Genomic DNA, 22,639 nt, shown 5'->3' with positions numbered 1-22,639 from the left:
TAAATAATCCAACTCAACAAGTATTCACTGGATGCAGATGACACCCAACCCAAAAGAGTTTGTAGCAACAAAAAAGGTGGGATCTAGCTACTGGGTACTACCAGGACATTGAGTGTTTTGACATATGAAGCAACTGAAAATGGCTTGGCTGAAGGTGAAGTAACATTTATAGGTTAACTCATTGTGCATATCGGAGATTGCCAAAATCCAGCAGCAGGTGGCTCCTATCTTTCAGCGAGTTTATTGTCTACTTATTTCACAACTGTGGGGATTTTTTCCCCCTGGGGGAAAATATGTCTAGCTCTGTCTTCTATTGTTCACCTAGCAATAGTTAAGTGCTGCTTTTCAAAGTGTGCTACCAAATGACAGCCCCATGTGGTTGTGTGTCTAACATTGATCTTTTCAAACATTTGGATTCTCATAGCCATGAATCGTGGTTGAGTACTTTTAAAGCAAGAAGGAGCCACAAACAGAATCCCTTCCTTTGACAGACTCATGCATACAGGCTGTCACTTCCAAAGCTCGATGCTGCAATATACAACCCACAAGGAATAAAGAACAATTCTGCTTTTTGAGCACACCTCTTCCTTCCCCAGATGGTTGAAATATACAAGATTATCCAACACAGGTAGACTAGCACTTGTGGCAAAGCACTCTGGCCCTGAAGTCGTGCTTTTAGCTACACAGGTAGTTTAGGTAGAGAGAACATGAATAAACATGCCTCGGAGGTCTCTGTTGAAATCATGAAGTCTTCTAATCTCGCCTTCCAATTTGTTTCTCATTGCCTTGTCCAGTGACTCTCGCTTGGTGGTAGACTTGACCAGACTTTCATAGGCTTCCGAAATTCTCTGAAGTTCTTTTTCAAACTAAAAGAAAGAACTGGCATTAAAGTGGTACCTTTGACATTCATGCTGGTGTCTTGGTAAAACGGATTCTTTGACATTGCCAGTGTGAAGGCTGTATCTTCAATGCAGTCTTTCTGCATCTCAAGTTTCATGTGTACCAAATTGTATAATCGATTTCACTCCCCCACTTGCTCTCTAAAGACTACATTAGGATCTTGTAAATTACAGGCTCACAAGTCTGGCCAAACTGTCTGATGTCACCTTGTAAAAGTCCCTCTGTACCAATATTAGAAAGGGGTAAATCTAAACATAACTTAAACCTCTTACACTTTTAATGGCAATTTATAGCTATTATGATTATTCCCAGTTAACATCAGGAAAATATTAAAGTACAAAAAAAGAAAGGACTATAATTAGAACCCAAGTTTCCAGACTCCAAGTACAGTGCACTTTACAGAGACACTCCTATCTGTCCCCAAAGGAACATAAAATCCACTGGAGGAAAGGCTTCATTACCTAGTATTTTTATTCCTTTGTCTATAAAATTATCTATATGGTGCAGTGGCTCACGTCTGTAATCCCAGCACTTTGGGAGGCTGAGGGGGGTGGATCACCTGAGGTCAGGAGTTTGAGCGGTCTGGCCAACATGGTGAAACCCTGCCTCTACTAAAAATACAAATATTAGCCAGGCATGGTGATGGGTACCTGTAACCCCAGCTACTTGGGAGGCTGAGGTGGGAAGATCGCTTGAGCCTGGGAGGCGAAGGTTGCAGTGAGCAAGATCACGTCACTGCACTCCAGCCTGGGGCAACACAGTGAGATTCCATCTCACCAAAAAAAAAAAAAAAAAAAAGAGGTTTAATGGACATGTACATGTACCTAATCATAAACAAATATATCACAGACGATCTCTTTATATTCAGGAATTAATAGCCAAGAAATTAAAACCATTTAAAAAATATTTCACTAAATCAAAAACTAGCTGGGGAAGCCTTTAATCTATGGCACATATAAACTGATAACAAGTAGCTCTATTCTAACAGGAGTTTGATATAATAGTGTGATTTTGATGTAGATATCAATAAATCCCATTGTACTGTTATGTAGCATAAATGCAAGAGAAAGGGTAAAGACCAGGTGAGGGTACCTGCAAACACAGATGGATGCTTGGTGAGATGCTGCTAAGGTCAGAATCAAAGGCAAAGCTGATGGGGTTGAAAGCACTAGTGCCCTTCACTGGGTGCCAGATCAGAGCCATGTTTTCAGTCCTTCCATAGGACAGCAATGGCACCAGGAGCCAGGGACCCTCTTTTCTGAGCCCCAACTGCCCAGATCAGAAAGTCCTGCCAAGACTCCTACAAATAATACGTATCTGAACAGATATTCATTGTTTGCTTACATGTCAGGTGTTTTTCCACATGCCAAGGATACAGAAATAAGGACAGCAATTCCTGGCCTTTAGGAGCTAGGAGTCTTAAGTTGGCCTGTAAATATTAGAAAGAAATGGTAGTCCAGGAATGAGGGCAAGGTAGAAGTGGCAGGAGGTGGGGCCAAAAGGAAGGACTTTAAATTATGGGCAGGGGAGGCTTAGTGGGGGTGAGAGATACTGGGGAAGGAAGATTATAACTCTGATCTCATCCAAGTTTTTATAGAGACAAAACTAACAGATGGGGTTGGAGAGTGGGGGTTTATCGGAGAGGATGTAGTAGAGATATCCAGGTAAAAAGCTAATGTAAATAGCTCAATGACAGATGACAAGGGCCTGAACTATGACACTAAAAGGGCAAATTCCAAAGACACTAATGAGTAGAATCAACAGGTTTTGGTGACTGGGTGCAGAGAGTAAGGAAGAAAGCAAGCAAATACAACATAAACATTCACAGCTCAGAAGATGGGGTAAGGAGACTTAACCAAGATAAATGATTATAAGAGAAACAAGTTCACTAAAGAAAGAAAACCAGTCTGGGTTTGGAGATTCCATGTTTGAGGAACCCGCTGCAAATATTGGCGAAGATTTCCAGTTAGCAGATGAACATACAAGTCTAAAAGCCAGGAGAGTGGCTGGGGTGTCCTTAATGTACAGATGACAGATGACATCAGAAAGCAGAGACCACTCAGGGAGGTAAACAGAAGATTAGAAGGCCAAAAAAGCATTCACGCCAAAGGAGGGGCAGGGCACCAGGGAAAAAGACCGAAGCCAGTGGAGCCGTAGGAGCCTAGAAGCCAAAAACTTAAAGGAATGAGAGATACTGTGGTCAGTGCCCTCAGAGGTTACAGAGTAGCCAGGATACGGCTGAGAAGAGGCTGATGAACAGGCTGGAGAGCACGGGGGCTTCTGCTTAGCAGCAGCCAACTGGAGCCGAGCTGAGATAACCAAGGTTCCTTTCGGTACCACCTTATGTTCCCAAAGGCCTCCTTACATCAGAGTTGGTTCTTCCATGGTCCCCTCATTCCAACAAGGCCTTTCTGATTCGTCCACAGATATCATGAACCACTGGTAATGCAGCAGCACAGAGGACAGTATGTCCTAAATCCTGTTCATAGCCTTATCATGAAATATGATCCTGTCTTTAAATTTTATTTACAAAAGAGATGGCTCCCAGACACACTAACACTTCTTTGCTGATTTTATCTATAAAAGGTGGCCTTTGTTTTCAGACAGCTGGGCATGTCATAGGAACAGTCCCCATCAAGACCAAAGAGCATCATCAAGTCACCAGGGAAGCTGAGAGAACCACACACTCTGAGGCATCCACCATGAGAGTGGTGTTCAGGCTTCCAGTCCAGGACAACTAGCAAGGCTTCCTTAACTACACCCACAGGGACCCTTCCCTTGGTCTGATTTTATAGTATTTTTTATCTGTTGTATTTCCCTCATTGGAATTCTAATCTGCGTCTGCACTTTGCGGCTCTGATTCGACTACTAACTCCTTGAGGGTAGAATAGCTCTTACTGTCCTAGAACTACGCCTTGCCCATGACAAAATACCGACTGATTAGTTAATCTTTAAATGTATAACTTCTAAAGACAGACTTGGACACTGAATCATGCATTCTTTCCTTTTACTCAAAGAACTTCCCTCTGCATACTGTCAAAGGAAACTTCAGGATCCCTACCACAATATAGTTTACTATCTCAAATCCTAAAACAATCAAGACCTGACATAAGGTTATGTGCTTAGAAGGGACCTAGAAAAAAAAACAAGGGTCTTAGTTCAGAACAAGGTAATTCCTATGAGAACTGATAGCTGTAATGGTAGAGAAAGACTAATCCCCTTCAGTGCATGCTATGGATATGGTTTGTCCCCACCAAAATTCATGTTGAAATTTGATTCCCAGTGTGGTGACATTGGGAGGTGGGGCCTAGTGGGAAGTGTTTGGGTCATGGGGGTGGGTCCCTTGTGAATGGCTTGGTGCCTTTCTCGCAGTAGTGAGACTAGACTGGATTTTGCAGGAATAGATTAGTTCCCATGACAGTAGGTTGTTATGAAGAAAGACGTGCTCTTCACGTTTTGCCTCTTTATACATGTCTGCTTCCCCTTTGACCTTCTGCCATGTTGTGACACAGCATAAAAGCCCTCGCTGGAAGCCAAGAAGATACCAGCGTCATGCTTCTCAAACTTCCCAGCCTGCAGAATCATGAGCTAAATAAATCACTTCTCTTTATAAATTACCCAGTCTCAGATATTCAGTTATAACAACACAAAAGGGAATAAAAAAGTATGATTACAGAGGACAGAGTTATGAGTAAATGTAGGAAGTTAAATAGATGCAGGGTTTTTTTGTTTTTGTTTTTTTGACAGTCTCACTCCATCATCTAGGCTGGAGTGCAGTGACACAATCTCAGCTCACTGCAAACTCCACCTCCTGGGTTCAAGTGATTCTCATGCCTCAGCCTCCAGGGCAGCAGGAATTACAGGGGTGCATCACCATGGCTGGGTAATTTTTGTATTTTTTTTTTTTTAGTAGAAATGGGGTTTCACCATGTTAGCCAGGCTGGTCTCCAACACCTGATCTCAAGTGATCCGCCTGCCTTGGACTCCCAAAGTGCTGGGATTACAGGCGTGAGCCACCGCACCCGGCCAAGATGTAGATTTTGACTTAACATAAAGAAACATTTCCTAACTACATTTTCCAGAAGTGTAGTATACCCATTAGTGAGCTTCTCTTCTCTGGAAGCATTCAAGTAAAAGATGAATACCTCCTTTCAGAGAATGACACAAGGATTACTAAGGAATGGGAAGTTGAAGTAGACTCATTTTAAGAATTTTTAAACTAAAGCTTTTTATTTCTAACTATACACTCCTTCAGAGTAAAACCACACCTTCTTCTTTCTATTTCTCCATGTTCAGAACATCTTAAGCACCCTCTGATATTTGTTAAAGACACAGGGAGGGTTAGACAGGCTGGTTTGATACAAAAACTATCCAGACCGGCTCAGACTCTGAGTACAGTGCAGGGGGGGAATCCCAGTTTACCTTCCCAGCTCTCATTCTCCTTTTCAGTCTAGGTGTCAGGGAGCTCTTAGGCCAGGCCATAAGAATTCCTGCAATCACAGAAATACACTCAATGTCCCAGAGACAGAACTACAAGCAGAGCAGAAAGCCCTGCATGACTTTCACTGGCACTGTTGTAATAAGCAAATGGACAGAGAAGGCCCTGAGAAAATCTCAGCCATTCCAAGCTCCAGATACTGGCTTTTTCCCCTGAGCACCTTCATGTGCAACACTCAGGGATGCACAGGACCAAAGAAAGGCCTGCTGTGCAAGCCACAGACTGCCCAATCAAAGCCACCTTTGTTTCACTCACAAAAGAGGGTCTTCACTAAAGCAAGCCTGGGGTAACTGTTAATGCTTGGCCCTCTCCCATCAAGTGCCCGTCTATTCCCTGATGGCTTTCAAGGCCAACCCGCTCAACAGCCCACAGTCTGGCCCTGGTAGAAACTCCATCGTTAATTACATTTCAGGGAAACCGGGAGGAAAAAGATGCAAAAAACATAACCAAAAGGAAAAATTGAAAACAACATCTCTTTCTGGGGGTCCTCGACCATCATTCCAACATTAACAGTGATAATCACTACCTTGAGCCTCTTTGGAAACAGGGTCTTCATATCTAGGCTGGGATTTGATAGTCTCTGAATTTAATCGTTCTCTTCTGCTGTGTTCCTGGCACAGTATGCATAGGCTAAATTCTGCAATTAAAAATTCATCTATTTTTAGTTTTGCCCTTACAATGAATCTCTGCAAGGGCCAAAACGTTCCCAATGCTGCGAGGAACTCAGATGGGATGAAACTGTGGGCATAGCAGGGTCATATCCTACAACATCGTGCAGCAAAACAGGGGTCACATCCATGCCAGGAGAACCGGCAGCTATCATCCCTGAGAAGCAAAGTTTTCACCCCATCTGACCACCCTCTCCCCAAACCTAAGGCTCAGGCAGCTACACTGAGTGGCAAGGCTGGGGATGAGGGAAGATCTGGGAATAGGGTGACCTTAGGAATGCAAGGCACAAAATGTTATGTCATGAAGTTCATGCAACTCTTGTGTCTCTTGGTCCTAGTTGTTGAGAACAGCTATCCAACTTGTGATGAGTATGCAAGTATCCATCAAAATCTGAGGTTTGAATCAATAATTCTGGTTTTACATATGACTGATTAATGTAGTACAGTAAGTCCTCATGTAACATCACTGATAGGTTCTTGGAAACTGCAACTTTAAGTAAAATGACACATAGCAGGCCCCCAAATAACATCATTTCTTTCAACATCATTTCATTGTGATGTTGATGAAGAAAAAATTGGCTTTGCTTAAAATTGTAGCTTCCAAGAACCTATTTATGATATTAAGTGAGGACTTACTGTACTTGTAGAACAATTTATAACATTCAAGGGACTGAAAAAGTTTTGGGTTCTAGAAGGGACACAGCTTTTGATTTGTCTCCTCTTCCAGAAGTCATCAAAATCCTTGAGGCCACAACTTTTAAGAACCATCCTCTGTGCAGGAATACTGAGACACTGGGAGATTAAGCCACTTTAGTTTTCAAAATGGAAATGGGCATCAAAATCAAGAAAGAGATGTATGTTATAGGTCAATAAAAAGTACATGTTTAATCCTAGCACTTTGGGAGGCCAAGGTGGGCGGATCATGAGGTCAGGAGATCAAGACCAACATGGTGAAACCCCGTCTCTACTAAAATACAAAAAAAAAAAAATTAGCCAGGTGTGGTGGTGCGCACCTGTAGTCTCAGCTACTCAGGAGGCTGAGGCAGGAGAATTGCTTGAACCCAGGAGGTGGAGATTGCAGTGAGCTGAGATCGTGCCACCGCACTCCAGCCTGACGACAGAGTAAGACTCTGTCTCAAAAAAAAAAAAAAAAAAAGTACATGTTAATAAAAAGGCAATGAAAAATAACAAGACCTCCAATTTCTGCACCATTTGTATAACTTCAGAAACAGCCATGGGAAAAACCCCAGCACCAAATTCTGCCTTCAAGCGGGTCTGTATAGCTTCTGGACATGTCTGCCTTGAAGCTTCATTAGGAGAGAAGAAAGAGATCCTTGTTTCCCAAGAAGTGCTGAGTCTGCACTTCCCAATTTTCAGACCATACCAAAAAGAAGCTGCCCAAAAATGTCAGAGGCAAGCTTGGGCCTGTGCAGTGTCTTATAGGCTGAGGGCTGTGAAACAACATGCCTATTTCCCAACTTCTAAGGGTGCAAGAGGGGGTGGGTGTGAGGCCACAATCTTTAGGGGGCCCCTGTCTGTTTCTGGCTCTCATTTTTCGCCTCCAATAAAGCCAGCCAGAGGGAGCTCAGCCAAGTCTGGTCTTGACTCCAGGGAGCTCCAGACCTTTTCAGTGGAAGCTCTGCACAAACGTGCTGGGACAAATTGTCTGTAAACATATGCACCATCAAATCCACTGCTCCCTGACAGCCCTCAGGAAGCAAGTAGAGCCTACTACTCTAAAACCCTTGACCAGCAAAATGACCAGCTTGACCTGTGAAATCAGCACTAACTCATGAACACTAACACTAAATGGGCCAGCCGGAGCATTAATTGTCACATAGAACCAAAGTGACAATGTTCTTGTAGTCAGGTGGGGTTTATACTCCTATACTTTAACTTTACAGAAGCCCTTTATGGCCAAGGGAAGAGCCCGCACTTACTCTTAGAGGATCATTACTACTACACATGCCTCCTCACCCCCAGAAAGGAAACTCAAGTGCTCTATGGCTGTCTTGCCCTAAAACATCCTATTACTTTTGCCCAACCCCCTTGCATCCTACCTGCAGCACATGAGATGCTGACTTGAGGGGCATCATGAAATCACTGCCCAGCAACAGCTCATTCTTGCTGGACGTTCCCCTATTTACTTTGGCTCTCAGCATAAATCTCTAAGAATAATGGCTGCTATACATTTAAATATTCCAACAGTAACTACACGGGCTGGAATTACTCAGCATCTCCCCACCTAATAAGTCACAACATGCAGAAACATGCAGTCACAAACATGCAGAAAGCACACAATAACTCGTACTCTTGACCCTCTCATGTTGAGGCAAGGCTGCTTTTTGCAGAGACCGGCTAATGAAATGAACATGACAACATAAGGTTCCTGTCTGAGATTCCTAAATTTAAAGGAAAATTTGGTATCTCTCACTTCGTTTCTTTGTGGTTTTATTTTTTATTTTTGAGACAGGATCTCATTCTGTCACCCACGCTGGAGTGCAGTGGAGTGATCTTGACTCACTGCAACCTATGCCTCCCCAGCTCATGTGATCCTCCCAAGTAGCTGGGACTACAAGGCATGGGTCACCATGACTGGCTAATTTTTGTAAAGACAGGGTCTTGGCATGTTGCCCAGGCTGGTCTCAAACTCCCGGGCTCAAGCGATCCACCTGCCTCAGCCTCACAAAGTGCTGGGATTATAGGCATGGACCACCAGGCCTGGCCTCCTCCGTGTTATTTACTCTCCGTGTTATTTACTCTCCGTGTTCCCTCTTCTACATTCCTCCAGGCGGAGTAATCCTACTTAGCCTCTGAGTCTCTGATCAAGAGCCACCTCTGCTGTTCCTACAGTAGACCCTTCACACTCTTACTGAAGGTGTTAGCATATGCAACTCTCTCCCCTTTTTGGAATGGCAGCTCCTCCAAGGCAGGAACTGGGTCATTTTTATTTTCGTCTCCCTAAAGCCTTGAACAGGGCCTAGTATAAAAAGGGGTCTAGTGCAATGTTGGCAAGTCAGTCAGTGCATCAACTCCCCATGACCAGGTAAAGAATTTTGTCTCCCTCCCATTCCCCAGGGAAGTCACGCACCTTGTGGAGCTTGTCGGCATTGTCGTAGTAACCCTGAAGTTCCTGGTGAAGCACCCGGTTCTCCTCTGTTAATATCTCCACCATTTGCTGGGCTCGCTCCACAATCGCAAAGGCATCTGGACCAAGCTGCTGGCTAGGGGAGGCGGCGGGTGGGGGCTGTGGAGCACCCAGGGCCATCGGGAGTGGAAGCGGCAGGGAGACAGAGTGCAGTGGCCCACTGGCGGAAGAGGTCTGGGAGGACATGGGGCTGTGCTGCTGCATGGTTGACGGGAACGGAAGTTGGCATGGGCGGCTGCAAGGCAATGGAAGGCAGCAGTTAGAGCCCGGGGAAATGGTGGGCGCAGGAAGGAAGCCCCAACAATACTGGCACTGTTGATGGCTTCCACGGTCAGAGGCCATCAATGCACTTCCCAGTGGGAGGTATTCACTGTGCTCCCATCTCAATTGGCACCATTCCGGCTACTGGGGAAACAGCGACCAAGGCAGACCAGGTCCCTGCTCTCAGATGTTTACATGCTAGGGAGAGAGACAGGCAAGCCACCCAACAATAAAGCCAAGTATCAAAACGTAACAAGTACTCTCCAAAGAATAAGGTGGAGTGATGTGACAGGGAATGACCTCATGGCTACTTCCTACTGAGAGAGCAGAGGAGTCTCTGAGAGGGGTGGTTTGAGCTAAAGTCACACTGACAGACAAGAACCAGTGGTTTGGACAGAGCGGGTGAAGAAGTGGGGGAAAGAAGTATTCCAGGTAGGAGATGTCAGCCAGCACAGTGGTCCCCAACCAATGGGCCATGGACCAGTACACATCTGTGGCCTATTAGGGACTGGGCCACACAGCAGTAGGTAAGTGAGCAAAGTTTCATCTATATTTACAGCCACTCCCCATGGTTCACATTACTGCCTAAGCTCTACCTTCTGTCAGATCAGCAGTGGCATTAGATTCTCATAGGAGCGTGAACCCTATTGCAAACTGTGCATGCAGGTGATCTAGGATGTTTGTTCCTTATGATAATCTACTGCCTGATAACCTGTCACTGTTTCCCATCAACCCCAGATAGGATGATCTAGTTGCAAGAAAACAAGCTCAGGGCTCCTACTGATTGTACATTACGGTGAGTTGCATAATTATTTCATCATATATTACAATGTAATAATAATAGAAACAGAGCGCACAATAAATGTGATGCATTTGAATCATCTTAAAACTACTCCAACCTCGCAATTGTCTGCAGAAAAATTGTCTTCCACAAAACGGATCCCTGGTGCCAAGAAGGTTGGAGATGCTGAGCTAGCGCACAGGGCCTGAGGCAGGAATTAGCACTGGCACAAGCAAGTATTATGAAGCACTGCCAGCAAGTAGCAGTGCAAGATAAGACTAGAGTGATGGGCAGGTGCCACGGCCAGACTTTACCATGGAGTGTACAGAGGCCAGGGGAGGAGCTGAGCTGCCTCTCCTGTGGTGTGCATAGAATGCAGTGCATGGTGGCAGGAACACTCGTGTGGAGTCCAATGAGGCCCAGGTGTGGTCTAAGTGAGAACTGAGGAGAGCTCAGAGTAGTGGCAGAAAAGAAACACTCAGAGATTGGGATTCGTTTTGTATATATCATGGATGGGGAGAAGAGAAGTCGGGAAAATTAAAAATTACTCCTAGATTTTGGGCTCTACACAAATTGATGGGGCACCATTTAATGAAATGGGAAGTCTTGGGGAGAAACTGATTTGTTTTGCTGAGGTAAGGGAGGTCTAGAGCTCAAGAGTCTAATTTTAGCCATGTCAAAAAGAACACATAAGGGTGTCCCTTCATGGCTCAAATACCTGGTATTAGCTCCTATCTTTGAGATCATGAATTTCCATCCCCATCCCCATTCCTAACAAGTCCATCCTAACTATTCAGCAGTTAACCTGTTTCCTAAGAATCACTGTATTTTCTTTCAACCTAAGCCAAGGGCTCCTAACAACATTTAGGAATATAAAGGGTATGAACCAAAAAGTATCTGGGACAGATCTCAATCAATTTAGAAAGTTTATTTTGCAAGGTTAAGAATGTGCCCATGACACAGCCTCACGAGGTCATGACCACATCTGCCCAAGGTGGTCTGGGTACAGCTTGGTTTCATACACGTTAGGGAGACATGAGAGACATGAGACGTCAATCAGCATGTAAGATGAACATTGGTTTGGTCTGGAAAGGCTGGACAACTCCAAGTGGGGGAAGGGGCTTCTAGGTCATACGTAGATAAAGAGACAATTGGTTGCATTATTTTGAGTCTCTGATTAGCTTTTCACTGAATACACAATTTACATGTGAGAGGAGGGTAAAAGAATAGTCACTTACACCTTAGTCTGGCTTAGTAAAACAATAGGGCAGAGGAACTAATCACATATGCATTTGTCTCAGGTGAGCAGAGGGATGACTTTGCGTTGTGTCTGTCCTATGTCCACAAGGAATTTCCTTGTGGGCAAATTGTGAGGCAGGTATGTGGCTTTTTTTCTTATCTTTGTAGCTATCTTATTTAAGAATAAAATGTGAGGCAGGTTTGTCTGATGCAGTTCCCAGCTTGACTTTTCCCTTTGGCTTACTGATTTCGGGTTCTGGGATTTATTTTGCTTTCACATCTTTCCGAAAAAGCATTTTATAAGAAAATGAATGAGCCTCTGGTCTCAGGTTTTGTCTGATCTCTCATGGCTAGGACAGTTTACTCCTAGAAAGGTAGGTGTCAGGTTATTAGGGAAGATCATTTTTAGTAGGTTGTGAAATCTCATATCCTACGAAGAGAAAATAGGAGGAGGAAGAGAAAAAAACAAACAAAAAAGATGAAGAACAATCCTGGAAAATTGATGTAGGCCATATTATCTTAAGTCCATACATCAATAGGCAGGTATGAAAGTGGTTTATATATGTAAATAAGTTGCTGTTATTTTCTTCTGTAGTTTAAGTTGTCTAGCTTCAGTTTGCAGGGCTTTAAGAAAGCACAGCTTCATTTTTAGAAATTTTAAATCAAGAAAAAAATGGAGGGAAAATAGGACAGGAAAGAAAAAAACAATTAAAAACATTACTTTGGAGACGTGTAGCAGGAAAAACTTTAGAATTCAGTCCAAACTATAGAAAATAATAAACATTGAAAAACATTAGACAAGACTAGAATCTAATAACAAGTATAGTCTAGCTTACTTTGAAACATAATTTTTCTCTCTCCAGTCCCCATTTTCACTAAAGACAAATCACAAGACAAATTTATGTGTAAAATAACTGTTGGTCTTACTATACTTGGCCTGAGTATTTGCATAAAGTCAGCAAAAAAAAATTATTTGCCATATAGGCTCTTTTCTTTTTAATTGGCTTTACTGGAACTTTATTCCACAAGGAAATTCAGATTAGACTTCAATGCTTTGAGCTCAGCCTGTGCCTGCAAATACCTGTATTAATTGGGTGAAATCCTCACCTCAAGGGCCCAAGAAAACTTAGGGCTCCCGGGCCTGTCAGAAAGTGACATTCTTTACTTACTGCAGGTCAGGAACCTGTACAGGGACTGTGTAGACATGGTATAAGGCCAGCTTTCCCAAAGGGTTTTATTTGGCTCTACAAGTCAACCTCAATTCCTTAAAGCAATCTGGTTCTATCTAAAAGTATGCCATTCCAATGAAAGCCTTGGTAAAATAACCAGTGTCTCCAATTGTGTCCTATTACAAAGAAAAAGATTCTTATTGAACTTATGCAAATAACTATACTGCTATAAATTAAATATACTTGCAAATAGTTTTCAAATTCTGGAGAAATCAGGTAGAAAGATATATGCTTCAGATTTTGCTCACAGGAGTGTAGCCGACCCAATTATTAAAAGCTGTAAATAGCTCAAAGAAAAAGGATTTTCTAGACGCAGAAACAAAAGAATTAGCAACATTTCAAACAAAGTCATAAAAAAGATTATTTCAGTCTTTCATTAGTCTATGTAATTAACTCATGTTCTGCTTGATGTTTATGAACACATTAGCTTTCTATGGGAGTCTTGCAAGTTTTTCCTCTATTCTAGTGTCACAGTCTCCAAAGTTATCAGAAACCTGCATCCAAGAACAGCTACCAGAGTCCTATAGCTGATTATAAAAAACACCTTTTGAAAAGAATAAAAGTGAAACAACTAGATGACAAAAGTCATGGTTAAAGACACAAATGACAAGGAAATTGGGTTATTTCTATGGCATACAATTTTATATCAGAATCACCATTACTACTGATAACATTTACTAAGACATATTAGGCTCACAGGAATCTCATACGATTCTGTAACACATACTAATAACACATTTATATAAATATAATCCAAAGAAGGTTAAACCCCATTTCATATTTGACACTACTTCCTGTATGATTTTATTACATCAAATAAGCTGAATATGTCTCTTTTGGACTGCAAGGGACCGAATATCAAAAGATTAATGAGGACTGAAGTTAAAATTTGATTTCGGAAAGTCTGTCAAATGTAAAAAGTTTAAAACACTTCATATCACAAAATAGGATCACAAGTTGTTATAAAATAAGTCAATCATTTAGCCAAAATGATAAAGATTTCCCAAAAAAAAGCAAAAACCTTTATTCTTTGAGAGCAATTTAACTTCCTAAACAACAAGCCCTAATAAAGACAGCATGAGGCCAATTAAATATGTCTTTTAAAATTCTGTAAGTAAATTTATTAAATTTTAATTATCTTGACCATAAGATATAATTTCCATAAACCTTTTTATAACCTTTGTAACCTTTTATTAAGGAGTGAGTTAATGCTCCAAAAAAATTGTGTTCATCTGACACAGGGGCTCATATGCTGGTCTTGCATCAATGTGCATTTGGTATTAATGGTTAATTTATAGAGAAACTGAATTAATTTTATCTCTCAACATTGGCCCTTACAATCTCACACCCACCTCTTCCACAATAGTCTCTGGGTCTTGAGGAGTTGGATAGTTTTAATTTCTGGGCCTGTGTCTCACAAACACAGTTTATTTTGGTTGGCATCTTCTACCGGATCTGAAGATGAGGTTTTAACTGCTGTCAGGGTTTAAGACTGAAGAGGACTTGGTGTCCTGTTTAGACCCAGAAGTCAAAGCTCTATAACTTAATGACACAAGGACTTTAAAAGCAAAATATAGAAAGTTACATGGATGTGATAACTTTAATTAAAAAAAAAATTTTAATCTCAGTTTTTTCTAAGCAAACCAAAACTTAATAACAATGGCATAGGAATTATTTCAATAAAATATAAAACGTGTTTGTTAAGCCAATTACCAAAAGGCAAAAGAAAAGATCTTCTGCAGTGCCACTGCTATTCCCTGTGGGGTATCCATTTATTATCAATAACCTGAAAGTCAAACTAATAAAAAAGGTACTTCGATTAGACATAGGAAGAGTGTTTCTTAGGTAACAAGTAAAAATTTTTAGATTCATACAACCAATCTAAAGCCAAGAGCACAGAATGTTATGCTGGAGAAGACATTTCCTTTAGGCCTTTAGGATAAAACATTTTTAGCATAAGGCCACAACAAACAAACAGCACCCGAGGAATAAAACTTATGGGAGCCAAAAGTGAGTTGAGGGCCGGGCACGGTGGCTCACGCTTGTAATCCCAGCACTTTGGGAGGCCGAGGCAGGCAGATCACGAGGTCAGGAGATCAAGACCAGCCTGTAGTCCAGTACGAGGAGGTGAGGCAGAGAATGGGTGAACCGGGGGTGGAGTGAGTGATTGGCCATGCACCAGCCTGTCTCAAAAAAAAAAAAAAAAGAGTTGAAGGAGATATTTACTATTTCAGGGCTCTTAAAACGGGACAGGAAGCTGAAACAGCAAGATACAATAAAAGTTAAACTTTGGGTTAAAAAAATTAAAATGTCTCATAATTTTGTTAAGGGTAAATCAATACCTTAAAAAAAGTTTCATTGTACTACCCAATACTTTAGTGCATAGCGTTTTTTTAAAATATCAAAACACAATCTCTAGAAAGACCATTATAAATAATTTCTCTTTCATTACAGTCAACTTGATCATATAAAGTTTTTCTTCCCCCATAAAACTTTATTTTTACAAACCTTATTATGACTTACACAGACCATTCATGGCATATGTGGACTTTCTGGTTTGTCCTGAATATCCCTGTTTCCTAACCAGTCATTTTATTCTAGGACAAAAATTTACCATACAAGATTCTTTCTCATATAAAATTATTTTCCTTTTTAACCTTTCTTGCCAAAAATACCTTTTTATATTTATAACTTTCTTTACAATGCTTTTATATACTGGTTACCATTACTTTGTTTTATAAATAACTTTTAATTAAACTTTGAATTAGACAAATATTATTTTCCTTTAAATAAGAGCACATTTCTTTTTTAGAAAAACATGTTTCTATAATTTATTTAAAAATTGGAAATGACCCAGACATTCAATGAATACGTATTGTGTAACTTTAGATTTTAAATCATATGATAAGTTTATTTATAGGCATTTATTCCACTACATTTATCTAATTAATTGTTTTTTCACCAAGATTACTTATTAAAATTGTGATAGTTATCATTAAAAATGTTAACCATTTTATAACCTGTGGAGTTCAGGTTTTCCTAAGAACCTTAACATTAGATAAATTTTTTTTTTTTTTTGCCAATAACTCAGGATTTAGCTGTTTTCATTAACTGAACAATATTGAATTCCTTATTTATCAAAGTTTACATAAAAAAAGATAATTTTCCTTTGTGCTACATTCATAATGTTATAGCCCTCATGCCAAATTTTTACATCTAGCAGAGATAAATATTAAGCCACTTTACCAATGAATCTAAACAATAATGTATGTTGACAATTCTGAAGCCATTTCTAATTACATTTCATGAATACTTTTAAAACTAGCTTATTTATTAAAAATTTACTTAAGTCACATAAACTTGAAAAAGCATTTGGCTCAAAGTCTACTTTTTTCTGGTGGCTGGATTGTAAAAAGTGTTCAATAAATGTTTGCCATAATAGAAAAAATTTACCAGGCTTCTCATGAATGCCCAGTGCTAGGCTCTGTATTAGGGGGTATGGGATACAATGATAATAATTATAATCATGGTGAGAATATCTAACATTTTTGCAGTGCTTACTATGTATCAGACTCTGACAACTGTGTAAGTGGCATTATAGTCCCATGAAACGGAGATACAGGATGTCTAGTAAGCTTCCTCTCTGATTTCACAATCTAATAGGGAAACAGGCTCACAAATAGACAATTAGAGCATGGAGCTCTAGTCACAAGTAGTTTATCAATAAGTGTGGGCTCCCATCCTCTCTTTTCCCCTTTTCTTTGTGTCCCCATTACTAGCACGTGTTTATCCTAATAGGGGCCCATCAATAACATTATCTTTGCAAGCTGAGGATAAGCTGTTTCATAGCACTGGTATGATTTTCTGTGAAATTGTCCTGTTCCTCCTGACACTCCTTCTCCCTCGTTTACACTAAGCTCAGATCTGCTTGTGCAGACCTTTGAGCTCACTCACCCCCGCTGGCTGAGCAGTGGAGCCAAGGAATAGAAGTTTCTCTCCTGCCTGCACGTCATCCATCGTAATGTGGTATTTATTAGCATGAATGCATAACTGAGTTATTTGTGAGGCCAGTGCTCTCTGTTTGATAGAAAACTTCCCATTTTGAAAAAGCCCATTCTTTTGTGTCCCTTAAGCTTGGCAAACCTGCCTTTTCTGCACTGTCATTCAGGTAACTAGTCACCATCACTGACGACGTATGCTGGCATCAAGAAAGCACTATCACCTGATTTCGGCCTCTCTCCTTGGTTTTCCTTGTAATTGCTACATGACATAAAAAGATGATGGAGAAGATAAGCTCCCGTTGACCATAAGTGACTTCCAAATCCCAGAGTTAAATAAATGTTAAAAGATGGAAGCCCCACCCGAAGCTACCTGAGTAGGAGGGGAGGGAGTTGTAGACGCATCTGTGCCTCTCAGCCTGTAGGAGACAGCTGCATTTCTTTTTCACAGTAAGTGAAGTGTGAAGGGGAATACTCAGGAGGTGGGAATGGGTTTCTGCCCTTTCATTCAAAAGCAGTGGTGTAATTCATGGCATTTTGGCTCTTACCAAGAGAACCTCTTTTCTCTGAAAAATGTATTATTGTAGGATTTAGCCAGCCTGCAGGAAGCACTGACTCAGTGACAGATGTGTAGTGTTTTGGGTCCATTCCTGATCAAAGCTCCTGTGACCTGGGGTGAAAGCAGGGCATTGTGAATTTCACTCTTGTGGTGAAGTTGGACCTCCTTGTACACACGGGATGACATGTATATTCACATGCACTTCAGCGTGGAAGGGGCACAAATTCACCAAGATGCAGAAACGCTTTGTGTCTAAAGAGATGGCAGGTTATGCAGTGGGTGTGTAGCGAGAGAGGGGAGGGATGGTTTAGGTGTGCCCGCTGATAACATTCCTTTCTGAAAACTGCGGATGGTTGCAAGGTGAAGTCACTTACGGAATAAAGAATTGCATTGAGCTCTCCAGTTCTTTACCTTGCCTGGGGAACGTTGATCCCAGTTATTTCAACATGAAATGGGAGGGCTGCTAAATTGAAGGCCTAAGGAAATCCAGCTGGGAAATACATCCTGAGCCCAGATGGAGTGTCTTGAGTTTAGTTACCAAGCAAGGCCTGAGGCTAATTATTCTGTTAGGATCTGTTGGACTTATTCTGAGGCCATCTCTATGAAGGTCTGCGTATCCATGTAGGGAGGACTGAAGTGATCCTTGTCAAATTGTCTTCTAGAGTTTGACATTCAGCTGTTAGGAGTTGGCATTCAGAGGAAACCTGGCTATGAGAAATACTTACAAAATGAGAGCTACAGAGGCTGACAGGCTCACAAACATTTCAGCAAATATACTTAAAAGGAAAGTATAAGGCTAGGTGACCTCCTGGGGAGAATGAGGGTAGCTCTGAGAGCTTTGGCTATGGATGGCTACAAGTTATGGAAGGTTGCACATGTCACTGTTACTGATTAGAAGCAGCTGGCTCTTCAGAGGACTGACTCAGCCCTTTGATACGGAATGTGGATGATTTGGGATTTCATGCTAATGCTTAGTATCTAACCTGCAGTTCCCAGATTGCGACCCAGTGGTTGAGATCAACAGAAAAACGAGTTTCCCAAGTCTTTGCAGAAGAGACACAGCTGTGGTTGGAGAACTACACATCAAGACTTTGTTTGCTTTTGTGAATGGCAAATAAATCTTGGGACCCCAAAATCACTAAGCCAAAGGGAAAAGTTGAGCTGGAAACTGTATCAGGCAAATCTGCCTCCTATTTTATTCTTAAATAAGATAGCTACAAAGATAAAACAAAACAAAACAAAAAACTATATACTTTCCTCACAATTTGCCCACAAGGAAATTCCTTATGGATAAAGGACAGACACAACTCAAAATCATCCCTCTGCTTAACTGAGAAATGCATGTGATTGTTTCCTCTGCCCTACTGTTTCACTAAGCAAGACTAAGGCATAAGTGACAATTCTTTTACCCTCCTCTCACATGTAAATTGTGTATTCAGTTGAAAGCTAATCAGAGGCTCAAAATAATGCAACAGATTGTCTCTTATCTACCTGTAACGTGGAAGCCCCCTCCCCCACTTCAAGTTGTCCTGCCCTTCTGGACCAAACCAATATGCATCTTACATTCATTGGCTGTGTCATGGGTGCATTCTTAAGCTTGACAAAATAAACTTCCTGAGATCTGTCTCAGACACTTTTGGGTTCACAAATTGGAAACCTGAAGGGATTCTGAATGGTGGTTCCCCTGTCCTTTGACAAATCTCCTATGGGTGCTTGGTAGCAGCTTAAGATACCTTTATGGCTCGGATCAATAGGACAATTTGCTGAGGCCTGGCAAATTCCCCTCTGGAGAATCCCTGATCTCCCCTAATGTAATCGAGATCTAAAGTTTATTTTGCTGTACAGCTCCTTTTCTGGAGTTTTGCTTTCTTCCAACAAGGAAGGCAAGTTTTTCTGCATGATGGAGTGCAGGTAACTCCTTTCTGGAGTTTTAGCTTGCTTCCAACAGGGAGGGCAAGTTAGAGTTTTTTTCCTGTTTCTAGGATGGTAGAGAGCAGTCATTAGCCTGAGCCCCACTCCTAGGTAAGTAGCTGAATTGGGGTCTTGTCTTGGCTAAACTTAACAACCGGCTGGTCTTAATTTCTCCTTACCTTTAAAGTGCTCAGTAATTGTATAAATTGTGAGATTGTTTGTTTTGCGTAACTGTTTTGTTGTTGTTGTTGTTGCTTGTTTGTTTCTCTTGTTGTTTCCATCTGTTTCCTATTGGGTTTGACCAGCTCTATCTGACTTGATCAAATCCAAAGGAAAGTTTCAAATTATGGGGAACAAGGCCTCTGAATTGGCTAAATTCCCACAACTGGAAAAAAAAATGGGAAAAGGAAAATGACAGCCAGCAAAAGGTAAAAAAAAAAAGAATTTTTTTTTTTCTCGGAGACGGAGTCTTGCTCTGTCGCCCACGCTGGAGTGCAGTGACGTTAATCTTGGCTTACTGCAACCTCTACCTCCTGGGTTCAAGGGATTCTCCTGCCTCAGCCTCCCAAGTAGCTGGGACTACAGGCATGCACCACCACGCCCGGCTAATTTTTTTGTATTTTTAGTAGAAACGGGGTTTCACCATGTTAGCCAGAGTGGTCTCGAACCCCTGACCTCAGACATTCCACCTGCCTCGGCCTCCCAAAGTGCTGGGATTACAGCACTTTCAGCAGGCCTGAAAGATTTTTGATTTTGACCACTCGAGGGGCTTTATTTACATAACAAGGGCACCTTTATTTACATAACAAGTCAAGCCAAACTGAAGTAGCAATGGCTGTTGCCACACGCTGCAGTTCAGTAGCTAAAGGTAGCTAAGGTTCTGCCCCAATTTTTTGTCACCATGATAGCCTGGGATTGGTTCCTAAATCAAGCTCCTTCTGGTTTGACATTTGTATTAGTTTTGAAATATCAGCAATTTGTTTTCGCTAAAATATGGTAATGAGACTTACAAGTTTTTTTTTTCTTAAGTAGCCCAATGGTTAGCAGTCAATTAAAAGCTAATATCCAAGATATGTGTGTGTATGCGTGTGTGTGTGTGTGTGTCTTTTATTTATTTTTTCTCTCTTAGGATCTTTCCTTTTTTTTTTGAGAAAAAGTTTTTTTCTCTTCTCAGTTGACTGAATTCTGTTTTCTCCATTCACTTCTGCTCTCTCTCCTTTCTCTTGACACACTCTGCTGCATAAGGGACCTGAAATAGTTTCTATAGCCCAAGATTCCTTAAAGAAAACAAAGAAGGCACCAGACTCCCTTTTGGGGAGAAACCTCTGTTTTTCCTTATGGAACCCCAAGAGTGTAAACAGATAAGTTTGTCTCAGATCTTAAACTGCTTGCCTTAGTAGTGTATTACCTCATTTCTTTTTTTCTTTTTTTGGACTAAAATAGTTATTGTAGCAGAGATTACTCTGGGGTGTTTAAAGTAAGAAAGAGTGTAGTTTAGACACTTAGAGAAATGTCTTTGTTTGAAAAAATGTGCACTACGAAAGCGTCACATGGTCTAGCCCCATACTAGTTCTCTTTTTGGAGACCCAGGATTCAGCGTGGGCTCTGCTCGGAGTTCACAGATCCAGTTAAAAGACAGAGACTAAATTTAGAACTACCTATCTAAACAAAATTGGTTTCCTTATACAATTCTATGATAGATTTCTGTAATTTTATGTTTGACTTGGCATCCATTTTTAATCTCCCTGTAGCACCACCAGACTTTTTCTCTCTGTACCTTGAGATATAAATTTCACTATCTGATTTTTCATGAGTTGGTCCTTTAATATGCAAATTTAGGGCTATGTGGCTGACATCTGCTTGGAGTAATAAAACAGGTTATCAAGAAATTGGATGTCTAAAATAGGAGGAAAAAAAGAGGTGTTATGAATCTATAAGATCTATTTCTATCTATGTGTCTAGTATATCCATGTATTTGTGTCACATATATGTTTCACTACTAAAAATACATAAAAGCTCTAATTAATTGGCTTAAAGGAAAAAGTGCTTAAATCAAACACTTTATCAGAAAAAAACAGACTTTGAGCCAAATGCTTTTTCAAGTTTATGTGACTTAAGTAAATTTTTAATAAATAAGCTAGTTTTAAAAGTATTCGTGAAATGTAATTAGAAATGGCTTCAGAATTGTCAACATACATTATTGTTTAGATTCATTGGTAAAGTGGCTTAATATTTATCTCTGCTAGATGTAAAAATTTGGCATGAGGGCTATAAAGTTATGAATGGTTAGCCTCTGTTATCATCACACACTGCTAATGGATGATAGAAGAAAAGCAAGAAGCACCAACCTTGGATTGCCCTTCCTCTTTGGGGACCATGAGCTAAGAATCACAGTCCCTGTCTCTACCGCCTGTGTGAGGAATCACGGCATGATCCGGCACCACAGAATGCAATGCCATGCACAACCGGAGCATGGTTCTGGACTGATGTCGGTGCATGTCAGTACATGCTCTCAGACACAGATTCTCATTCCTTCTAGTCCTACACTGTCCAGACAGTGGCCACTAGCCACTAGGCTATTGGGTACTTGAAATGTGCCTAGTCTGAACTGAGATGTGCTCTAAGGGTAAAACAGACATCAGAACTTGAAGACTTAGGGCCAGGTGCAGTGGCTCATGCCTGTAATCCCAACACTTTGGGAGGCCAAGATGGGTGGATCATTTGAGGTCAGGAGTTCGAGACCAGCCTGGCCAACATGGTAAAACCCTATCTCTACTAAAAACACAAAAATTAGCCAGGTGTGGTGGCACACACCTGTAGTCCCAGCTACTTGGGAGGCTGAGGCAGGAGAATCACTTGAACCCAGGAGGTGGAGGTTGCAGTGAGCTAAGATCGAGCCACTGCACTCCAGCCTGGGCAACAAAGTGAGACTCCATCTCAAAAAGAAAAAAAAAAAAAGAATTTAGAGACTTGGTAGAAAAGGAAAATACCTCACTGAGAGTTTTTAATATTGATTACCTGTTAAAATGACAATATTTTGGATATAATGGGTTAACTGAGTTTTTTTTAATGTTTCTAAATGAGTTAACTAAACTATGCTTTAAAATTAATTTCATTTGTCTCTTTCAAACTTCTTAAGATGTCACTGCTAGAAAATGTTTAGTGAGATATGTGGCTCATGTTACATTTCTATTGAACAGTGAGTGCTGCTCTAGACCATTGTGCATGTACCCTAGAAGGCCTGGTTCTGGAGAGCCAGTTCCAGATTTCAGTGAGCATCAGAGCAACTCATGCAACAGACTAGCTCTTCCCACTCTGTGGTCCCCAGATCCTCAAGCGTGAATGGTGATCAGCAAGCCACACTCAATATATTAAACTCTATGTTCCTCTATAATTAGGCTATCAGGCTAACATGTAATAAAAAATGGCTTGTTTGACAAAAATTTT

At 41.1% G+C, this 22,639-nt stretch overlaps 1 protein-coding gene across 13 annotated transcripts in view; it reads right to left on the bottom strand.

Annotated features, from left to right (window-relative positions):
- AMOTL1 (angiomotin like 1) overlaps nt 1–22,639 on the bottom strand; it is a 136,641-nt gene that overhangs the window by 46,595 nt on the left and 67,407 nt on the right. For all 13 annotated transcript variants that reach the window (XM_058446614.1, XM_058446607.1, XM_058446605.1 and 10 more), the window contains 2 exons: nt 9,158–9,449; nt 722–866 (listed from right to left, as the gene is read on the bottom strand). In XM_058446614.1, coding sequence (XP_058302597.1) covers nt 722–866; nt 9,158–9,449 — 437 coding nt within the window. The remainder of the gene's footprint in view (nt 1–721; nt 867–9,157; nt 9,450–22,639) is intronic.

The sequence above is a fragment of the Hylobates moloch genome, unplaced genomic scaffold (genome assembly GCF_009828535.3).
Source record: "Hylobates moloch isolate HMO894 unplaced genomic scaffold, HMol_V3 SCAFFOLD_11, whole genome shotgun sequence".
Taxonomy (NCBI): domain Eukaryota; kingdom Metazoa; phylum Chordata; class Mammalia; order Primates; family Hylobatidae; genus Hylobates; species Hylobates moloch.
The sequence above is the reverse complement of the archived record's forward strand: the minus strand, read 5'-3'. Positions and strand labels throughout refer to the sequence as shown.